The sequence below is a fragment of the Camelus dromedarius genome, chromosome X, assembly GCF_036321535.1.
Source record: "Camelus dromedarius isolate mCamDro1 chromosome X, mCamDro1.pat, whole genome shotgun sequence".
NCBI classification, from domain to species: Eukaryota; Metazoa; Chordata; class Mammalia; order Artiodactyla; family Camelidae; genus Camelus; species Camelus dromedarius.
In genome coordinates, this window is record NC_087472.1 from 28,635,930 (window position 1) to 28,646,273 (window position 10,344).

The window sequence follows — 10,344 nt, forward strand, 5'->3', positions numbered from 1 at the left end:
TGTGTGTGGGATGTGGTTGTTGGGGGTGGGGGTGGGTGAAGGGATATGTTTGTTTCTTTTGCTTTGTTTTTGCTCTTATAAGAAGGATGAAACTAAAATTCTCCCTTTCCAATTATGTTGGTTCGAAACTTGTTTTTTGTTTTGTTTCTATGGTTCAGAGGGGCCCAGTTTTCCCCACTCTTGATAGAAAGCACACAGACAGTTTCCAAATGTATTTTAATCACATTTAGTCCTTTCTGAAGTACAATAAAGTTAAATTTTATACTTATATTTTAAGTAAAAAACATTTAAAATATATGTTATATTTTTCTCTTCTTAGATTAGAAATTTCAAGATATTAAATTTTGGAGAAATGGCTTTCGTTCATTTGGATATCAGATGCTTATATACCCTTCTTATTTGCACAGCATTTGGCTCTACTTTGTGTTCAAATGCCGAGATAAAAGGTAAACAAACAATGGAATAGTTTCAAAATTAGGGATATTAACTGTCTTTTCAACCTACTCTATAAAAGTGTATACTAAATAGGTGGATTGTTATTGGAAATATTTCAAGAAGTCCATACACAAAAGATATGCTCTTACTAGTCGGCCTTATGTATAAGGTAACTGATGATAACAAACATTTTGTGGGATAAAAGCCAAACTAAAAGACTTTCCATACCATTTCTAACAAATAGGTTAATTATCTGAAACTTCATTGCGGAGGCCCCAACTAACTGAAAACTTTTCTAAACTACTATCCTTAACTTTTAAGACAATTACATAAATTTTAGACATACAGAGATTTAAATAAAATTGAAAGATAATTACAGAATTATTAAATCATGTCTAATAAACTTTCTTCATTGTGTAAGGTAATTAGAACAATGCATTCAACAAAGATTTCTCATCCTGAGTTGAAACAGAATTGTCATTTCATCCTGAATCGAGAACTTTATTGGTTCGTGGGGGTCCCATTTCAAATCATTATTTGTGCCACCAGTTCATCTGTGGATTGTTTTCCTCACTCAATAAGTAATATTAAGGGAAGTATTAAAATGAATAATAGGGCAGGAATGAGAGGAAATTATTAGCAGATAGGCAACATGAGGACAGTACTATAGTACTACTAGATTTGCTAGTAGGAAAGTTTATAATTTGTTTGTTTTAAATCACCAGATGGGACAGCCATTGCCTCCCACTGCCCCCTCCCTCAAAATAAAAAGGGGCTGTTTCCTGATGTCATTCTACTCGGCTGCCTGCCACTTTTTCTTGAGTCTTTCCAAAGACTGGCTCTGGTTTGCAATACTCTAGTTGGCTAGAGGATTCAATTATCCAGAATGCATCAAAAAGATCTTCCAGTTCTCCTAATTCTTAAGGCACTTAACCATAGTAGCCATATTTTATATTTTCTATCCCTTTTGTGTGTGTGCCATGATATATGCATATAGTAAACAATGGATTAATACTGACTGATTCTTGCTATTAGAGAGAGTTATATAATAGAGTCTTCCCATCTAGACCACATTCTGGTCTATATGCCCACAGAGATAACTCCATGTTTAATTTCTTGTTTCCATGAAAACTTAGTACCTAGCTAGGTTAAGTCACATTTTGCATATGTGATTTCTTAAATAAGGGACAACTATATAGCAGTAATCTAGATTTTTAAAAACAGCTTTATTGAAATATAATTTACAAAACATAAAACTCACCCTTTTAAACTGTACTATTTAGTGATTTTTAGTATATTCACCAACTTGTATAACAGCACAATTATCAAATTCCAGAATATTTACATCACTCCTAAATGCATTCAGCAATCACATCTCATTTTCTTCTCCCTCTAGCCCCTAGCAATCACTAAGTGATTTTCTGTCTCTATGGATCTGCCTATTCTGATATTTCACATAAATGGAATCATACAATATGTGGTCTTTTGTGATTGGCTTCTTTCAGTTAGCTTAATATTTTCAAGGTTCGTTCATGTTGTAGCATGTACCAGTATTTCATTCTTTCTTATGGCTAGATAATATTCCATTGTATGGATGTATCACAGTTTATTTATCCATTCACCACTTGATGGCATATGAAAGTAATCTAGATTTAGCAATGTTTGTCATGAGATATACGAAAAAAGTAAAAATATTTTATTGATTTTATTTCAGTTAATCCTCCTCAGGATTTTGAAATAGTGGATCCTGGATATTTAGGTTATCTCTGTTTGCAGTGGCAACCTCCGCTGTCTCTGGATAATTTTAAGGAATGCACAATAGAATATGAATTAAAATACCGAAACATTGATAGTGAAAGTTGGAAGGTAAGCAAAGCAGGCACTTAAGATATTAGAGAGATTATTAGTTTTCTTGTGATTCCTGATGTCAGTATCTACCTTTATTCCTGTATCTCAGTAGCTATTCCTGCTGCTATCTCCTGTGCATCCTGCCACGTATATTTTCACCCCACCCAGGTACATTGGAAATACAGGAAAAAAGAAAACTTGGTCCCATGGAATATGGACTTGAAGAGTACTTACACATTTTACCATCTTCTGAAGTTACTTACATACCTATATATGGGTCTTATATTTGCTACTGAGCTATGTGAACTTTTTCTCTGTAGAAATCAAGCCATATTATCTTTGTACTCTCCCCATAGAACACAGCATGGTTCTTTGCATATATTGCAGTAAGTGCTCAATGAAAGTTTACTGAAATATTAACTATATACAAAGTCAATAAGCACGTTCATTCAAAGATTTCTGTTGTAGAAGGCATTCTGTTATCTTCCTAATTCAGCTAGGTAGTTTCAAGGGACGATTCAAACCAAATGTTCATTGAGCAACTTTTTGTGCCAGGCACTCTGCTAGCTAGGTATCAGGAATAGAAGGATAAATGATATATGATTTTAGACCTTCAGGAGGTCACACACTTTGTCTGGTTTTCTCCAGTTACTTCCAAGATTTTATGTGATTCCTGAAGAGTTCATATGATATTTGAAAGGTGATGAATTATTTGTCTTGTAATATGCATGTGGTATGTGAAAATTATCTTTTGATTTCAAGATGGTTATAGCTCAAGTTCCTGCCATAGAGCCATTTTTCTTGGTTTTTCGGGGAAAATGAGATGTTAATATTCAAATGATCTCATCAAATGATATAATATGTACAAGTGAGCTCTGCCAGAAATATATCTGGGACATTTTATCAGATAATCATCAGAAATTTCTTAGCTATTAGGAACTCTCCAGGATATTAATGACTTCTTAGCCTTGTTAATGTGGCTCCTGATGCCATTATTGTTTCTAAGCTTGACTTTGTCTCATCTTTTTATCAAACAGACGATCATTACTAAGAATCTGTATTATAAAGACGGATTTGATCTTAACAAAGGTGTTGAAGCAAAGATACACACACTTCTGACAGGGCAGTGCACAAACGGTTCAGAAGTTCAAAGCTCATGGTCAGAAGCTACTTATTGGACATCAACACAAGGTTAAAACAAAGCTTTCTTTTTATGTTTAATAATGTCAGAACAGTCTATGTAGGAAGTAGTCCCTTAACCCTGATACACCAGATTGTATGTACAATTGAGAATGTGGCACAAAAAAGAATCCTTAGGAGTGGGTGACTGGCCTTTGTGAATTCTTTAAATCAGCAAACACATTTGGCAAAACCTACATCTTGTTAGGCTGATATAGTTCCCAGTTTGGGCCTCATATTAGTAAAATGGATATGAGTATTTACACAATAGCTCAGAGCATCTTAGAATTATTAATTTAGTACTTTGCCTGTGCTTACACTAGTACCAGTAAATGAGCCCTCAAAAATTTTTGATTTTGCACACTCCACTTACAGTGAAGTGATTTCCAACAACTTCCTTCTGGGGTATTCCTGATTATGTTGATTGCTAAGTGAAATGGAGAGGTCCAAGGAAATGAAATACAATTGCATAATGGTTTTCCAAATGATTCATCACCATGTCTTTCAAGCATTCACAGTTTATTCATTTCTTAGGAAATCTGGAAACTAAAATTCAGGATATGGATTGTGTATATTACAACTGGCAATATTTACTATGCTCTTGGAAACCTGGCATGGGTGTCCATTTTGATACCAATTACAGCTTGTTTTACTGGTAAGTATTTTTAACAATAAGAATTCCATATTAGGAAGATATCTGTCAAAATTAATCCACAGTATGAGTAACTGTATTTTCACTAAATTAAATGATATTTTTTCAGAGTTGTATTTATGATAAGGTTATTTAAAATTATTTGGGGTTTTCAATGGGAGTAAGTAGGTTTAGGCTGTAGCTAATAGAATGCACTCTATGGGTGATAAAAGGAATGCAATAATTGTTTCTGTACTGGATTAAATTTTGTATCTTTTAGATAGATGGAGTTATAACCTAAAAAATTTTGGCATATTTCATATTCTTGCCTTTTAAAAAAAGCTATTAAAACTGGATCCTTTTTCTGACTCTTCTACTTTTGTTAACTGTCACGGAGGCTTTATACTTAAAGCCATCTTGAATCTTCTATCTCCTTCATTCCTTAATTGTTTCATGGTAACACTGATCACCATGATCAACACTGACGCTCCTTTGCAAGGTCTCACATCTGTTCTTTACTTCACATCTCTACTGTAAGAACTCTTCTTTAGACTTACCTCATTCCACACCTGGATTATTGCCATAGCCTCCCAAATTTATTATATTTTTAATTGAGGTACAGTCAGTTACAATGTGTCAATTTCTGGTGTACAGCACAACGTCCCAGTCATGCATGTATATACATATATTTGTTTTCGTATTCTTTTTCATTAAAGGTTATTACAAGGTATTGAACATAGTTCCCTGTGCTATACAGAAGAAAATTTTTTTAAAAATCTACTTTTATATGTAGTCATAGCCTCCCAAATGATGATCTTTCTGCTTCTAGTCTCTCCTATTTGTTCTGCACACTGTAGCCGGATTTATCTCCCTATTCTGCTATTTTCATATGCCATTCATTTGCTCAAAAACCTCCAGTGGCTATTCATTGCCTCCAGGATAAAATCCAGGCTGCCACTCATCTCTGCCTCACTATATCACTGCCTTTCCAACATTACCTTCTACTATCAGAATGTTAGTATGAATGAATGTTAGCAAAATGAATGTTCCACTCCATTTAGATCCATCTCTACATTTTTTTCTCACCCATATTATGATCTTTTATGCCTTTGTGTGCACTGCTATCTAGAATACCATCTGGCTGTCTCTGTCACTAACTTATCCATCCTTCAAGGCCCATCTGGTACTCAATTTCGTTAACTCTTTACTGATCACATTAGTTTCTGTTCAGTTTTTCTCTGAACTATTACTTATTATAGCTCTTACTCATTGTCCAGATGACCTTTAAATTTTTGTCATACATGTGTGTTTTGTCACCTCTCTTAAATTTTTAAGAGATTGATAGGCACGGCCAATTTCTTATATTTCTCTTGACTATCTCTGCTGTGCTATGCCCATAGTAGATTATCACTAAATATTCATTAAATGAATATACCAAATGATAATAGCATTGATAAGTTGATAGATAAGTATCAGAACTTACACATTTTTAAATACCAGAAAAAACAAAAGAGGACAAAGTGGTACTCTTTGTGAGTTTCAGGCCCAAATTATGGTGTTTTTCTTTAGAAAATCGTAATATATAAGCAATAAGGTATAAGCTATTAACAGTCCTGAGTACTGGTTTCTAATCTATGCACTGGCATCATTCAACTTAATGGTCTTGAGTAAGCAATTTCCCTTTTGAGGGGGTCTCAGTTTCCTCATCTGGAATTGGATGGGTCAATTTTTAAGGTCTAGCTAATTTGTCCATTAATTCAACAAATGTTAAGCAATTATTAAATGCCAGACATTGTTCTAGGTAAAGAGAATAAAAGTGTAAATAGGACAAAATCTCTGTCCTCTTGTACATCGTAGCTCATGTTTAACATAACTTTATCCTCAGTAAAGTAGTGAAAGATAGATATTAACATTTTAGAGACTGGAAAATAAGGGTACTATGAGGCTTTCCACTGGCATAAAGTAAATCTGTGTATCAAGCCTAGAACACAAGTCTCCCAAACTCTAATCAGGTAAACTAACTCAGAGACTACAATTCTGCAGACTCGACCTAAAGTAAATACTTGGCATAATGTGAATTCAGTAGAGTCCAGATATTGGTACCAGGACCTTATGAGCTGCTAGATTGGCCTCATTTCAAAAAAAGATTTTGGCTGCTTTTACAGACAATATCACATTTTGCATTGTAAGCTATTCTTTAGGAAAATAAACCAGGCATTTGTTCCTTTGGAATTCAGTAGGGAAATTCCCCCTAATTCCCATTAGATTTGTTACTGGAAAGAGGTTAACTTGCAATGATATGGCACATTTCTTGCCTAGGAGAGTGGGGAATTAAATATTTACTTGCCAAACAGCTCTTCTTTTTCTTTTTGAGCCCATGTTGGCTTTTCTGAGGTTTATCTCTTCATGGATATTAAATCCTCAGAGGATTTTCATTCATTTTATTAAACATAAGAATATTTTGTAAGTCTGCTTTTAAATATGCTTTCTTCTAATAAGTTCTCCAGTACAATGTAAGAAAAGCAGTATCATCCAGGATTATCAATATAAACCCCACATTTTCTTAATAGGAATCTTATTCTTTGATTCACAAATTCTGTTGGTGAGTCAACGTAACCTAACTATAAGAGTAAGAATTTTTGCTTTATCTTTGAGATTTTGTAAGACTCCCACCAGATTGTAAATTCTGTCGCCTATGTCTGTTTTCCTTACTGTTGTAACCTTAGCGTTTATTATAGGATATGGCACATAGTTGGTCCTCAATAAATATTGCAAGTTATTAAATGATTTTTTATTTACCTGGTATCTTAAAATAATTGAAAATAGAACACCATGCTACTAGAAGATACTAGTAAACAACTCTTACAACATTTCTTTTTATAGGTATGAGGGCTTGGACCATGCAGTACAGTGTGCAGATTACATCAAGGCTAATGGAAAAAATATTGGATGCAGGTTTCCTTATTTGGAGTCATCAGACTATAAAGATTTCTACATCTGTGTTAATGGATCATCAGAATCTCAGGCTATCACTCCGAGCTATTTCATTTTTCAGCTTCAAAATATAGGTGAAGTAAACAAACAACTTCAAAATGTTTCTAGTTTTAGATCATTTATAACCATGTTAAAGAGAGAGAGATACCTACAGAAATGCTAAGCCAGAAAAATGGGGGCCAACAGAGCATAAAAGGAAGCACTGATTAAATATAAAAGTATGGAAGATAAGGAATTGAATGAATGTAAAGTATCATTTTTATTTAGAACTCACAATTTGTTTCCCAGCTTCAGAATCTGTCTGCTATACAGTATTTTTGTCTAGTATTAGTGATGGAGTAATTAGGGAAGCACTTATTCCCAAGCCTCAATAGGCAAATGATTGGATATTGTCTGAATCTGTGTTCTGAGTCCTAACAGTTACAAGAATGACAGGTTCTACAGTCAGCCATATCTGGGTCTGAATCTTGAATTTACCACTTTCTAAACGTATGACTTTGGACGAGTTACTTTAAACATGCTTCAATTTCCCTGTCAGTAAAATGAAGACAATAGAGGACCACCTCATAGATTTATTGTGAGACATGAATAGTTTATGACATAACTTTTTTAGTTGTGTGTCTGACACATCATAAGCTCTAAATAAGAATTAGCTGTTAATAAAAATAGTAGTAATTGTTGTGGTAGTTGTTTCTAATGCTGTAAAATGGAAACAATAACTGTAATGATTTGGATCTTCTAACTTTTGTACTTAAATATTTGCCAATATGTGACTTATCAAAAAGTAGTCCCCCAAATAACCAAGTTTCTTAATAAACTAATCTTGGTTGGCAAGCAGCTTTGGTTTTAATTCACATTATGGAGGATAGTCTTAAGCCACCTGATTTATCCTGGAGACTTTTGTCAGTAGATATCCCTAGCTTTTGATAAGAGCTACTGCTAAACTTTAATAACCTCCATGTTGAAATGGTCTCCTTTTAATTTTCAGTTAAACCTTTGCCACCAGACGACCTTAGTTTTTCTGTGAAGAATTCAAAGGAAATTAACTTGAAATGGAGCATCCCCAGAGGACCTATTCCAGCAAAGTGTTTCATTTATGAAATTGAGTTTAAAGAAGATGATACTGCCTGGGTGGTATGGACATTGTGATTACTTGGGAAAATCATGAAGTTAGCCTATTAAATAAAATAGCAAACAATAAGAACCAAAATCAGTTGCTATCAGTATGAGGAATAGAACATGGCATATACTTTTAATTTCCAGAAAACCAAATAATCTAGGGGATGAAAGAAAGATTCTTGCTGTCTGAAAGTTTAATCAATCATACCGATTTTAAAGCTACACAGGCCCTTAGAGATAATCTCGTCACTTCTTTCCAATATTGTGTCAAAAAATTAAAGTTGTCAAGCACATGCATAAGATGGATTGTGAAGAGGCCTCAAGTAACAAGAAACTGAAACAAAAAGCACAAAGAAACATAAAAACCACTTCTTGGGGAACAACCATCAGGTCCAAATTACCGTAGAGTCTGGCAGGGCTACTGGAGAATTGCTTGTAGCAGGGAAGAGGGGTAAATTGTGGAAGTAGGCAATGGTTGCAAGACTAATTACCCCTCAGCACTAATAATGTGGTGATGCCTTTAGCCCACGTTGTTATATATTAATTTTATTCATCGGTTTTTAATTTAGGGAGTGGTGGAGACAAGTAGATGAGCCACTATTTCTAATCAATTTGTTTCATATACAGATGAGAAAACTGGAAGTTGAATTGATTTATAAATCCCAAGGAAGTGAAGTGACTTAAAATCAAACTGCACAGCTAGAACGAGAATCCAAATCTTATTCCCAGTCCACTTTCACCTACACTGTATTATGCTGGTTCCCAAGAAAAAATATAACAAAAGGAAAGCTGTAATTTTGGATAAGAAAAATTCTTCAGCTCTTTGAAATACAAAATTGAAGTAATCACTTCAGTGATTTTTTTTTTTTCCTTTTGAGCTCATTCAGCCTATTTATCTTCATATCAGAAGGGGTAGTTTCATGTCAAGCCCTGAGCATTGTTGCACTGATCTTATGATGGTTAAGCAAAATAAGAGTAAGGGAAAAAAGAACCTTTGTGTTTATGAACTCTATAATCTCCATAGAAATCACATTCACGTGATGACTCTTTTTGCTAACTCAGTATATATAGCATTTTCCAGTTTATAGGATCTGGGGAATTTGACACTAATCCAAATACTGGGTGTCATAAACACCAAAACACCAAAACTACCTAGGAATTTTGTCCTGTCACACCTGTCCTTTACTACTAGAGATCCATTACCAGTACAGAAAAATTTAAAAATATAGATAAGGAAGAGAAAAATGAAAAACAAAACAAAAAAAACACCATACAGAGAGATAATCATGAAATATACCTTTCTAGTCATTTGATGCCTATATTTCACATAGCAAAACTCACTTTGAAAATGACAAATCAAATGGAATCTGGGTACCTGCTATTAGTTAAAATAATGGCATCTTATTTTTTTCTTGACTTTCAGACTACTACGATTGAAAATGAAATATACTTCACAAGAACATCAAATGAAAGCCACCGATTATGCTTTTTAGTAAGAAGCAAAGTGAATATTTATTGCTCAGATGATGGAATATGGAGTGAGTGGGGTGATGAACAATGCTGGAAAGGTATGAGATTAAAACAACAACAACAACAAAAAAAAACCCAAAAAACCAGTGACTAGAGTATTTCTAGCATTATTTGAAGAAGAAGATGCCTTACTGGATGCCATAGGTCACTACAGTTCAGTGACACTGGTTATCCAAATGATAGGATCAACTCTTCTTCATTATTTTTTAAATTAAAGTGTAGGGTGTAGTTGATGTACAATATTATATAAGTTACAAGTCTACAATTTAGCAATTCACAATTTCTAAAGATTACTCCATTTATAGTTATTATAGAATATTGGCTACATTCCCTATTTTTATGTCTATAACATTGATTGAGCTTTTCCACATTGCAAGACTTAATCGATTCTGTTTGATTTTTCCTACTTTCATTTGACAAGCTAATCTTACCTGTTTTGCTTTCATTTTACTAGTGGATTATTTCCAATGATACTCTTAGCTCCAAAGTATGGTGGCAATATTCTTGAGCTTCTTACATACTAACTAGATAGATGTTAACCACACTCTCAATTGTAGTCGTACAATTACTCTGAAGTTTTACTTACAAGCATATATGTATTTTATGAG

The 10,344-nt window shown here is 33.8% G+C and overlaps 1 protein-coding gene across 1 annotated transcript; it reads left to right on the forward strand.

The window, feature by feature from the left end:
- The first annotated feature begins 323 nt into the window (after window positions 1-323).
- IL13RA2 (interleukin 13 receptor subunit alpha 2) lies at window positions 324-8,287 on the forward strand. Its single transcript, XM_031446669.2, has 6 exons — window positions 324-446; window positions 2,150-2,301; window positions 3,321-3,474; window positions 3,997-4,117; window positions 6,977-7,161; window positions 8,076-8,287. The coding sequence occupies exons 1-6, from the start codon at window positions 353-355 to the stop codon at window positions 8,234-8,236; spliced, it is 867 nt and encodes a 288-aa protein (XP_031302529.2). The 5' UTR covers window positions 324-352; the 3' UTR covers window positions 8,237-8,287.
- Window positions 8,288-10,344: the final 2,057 nt, after the last annotated feature.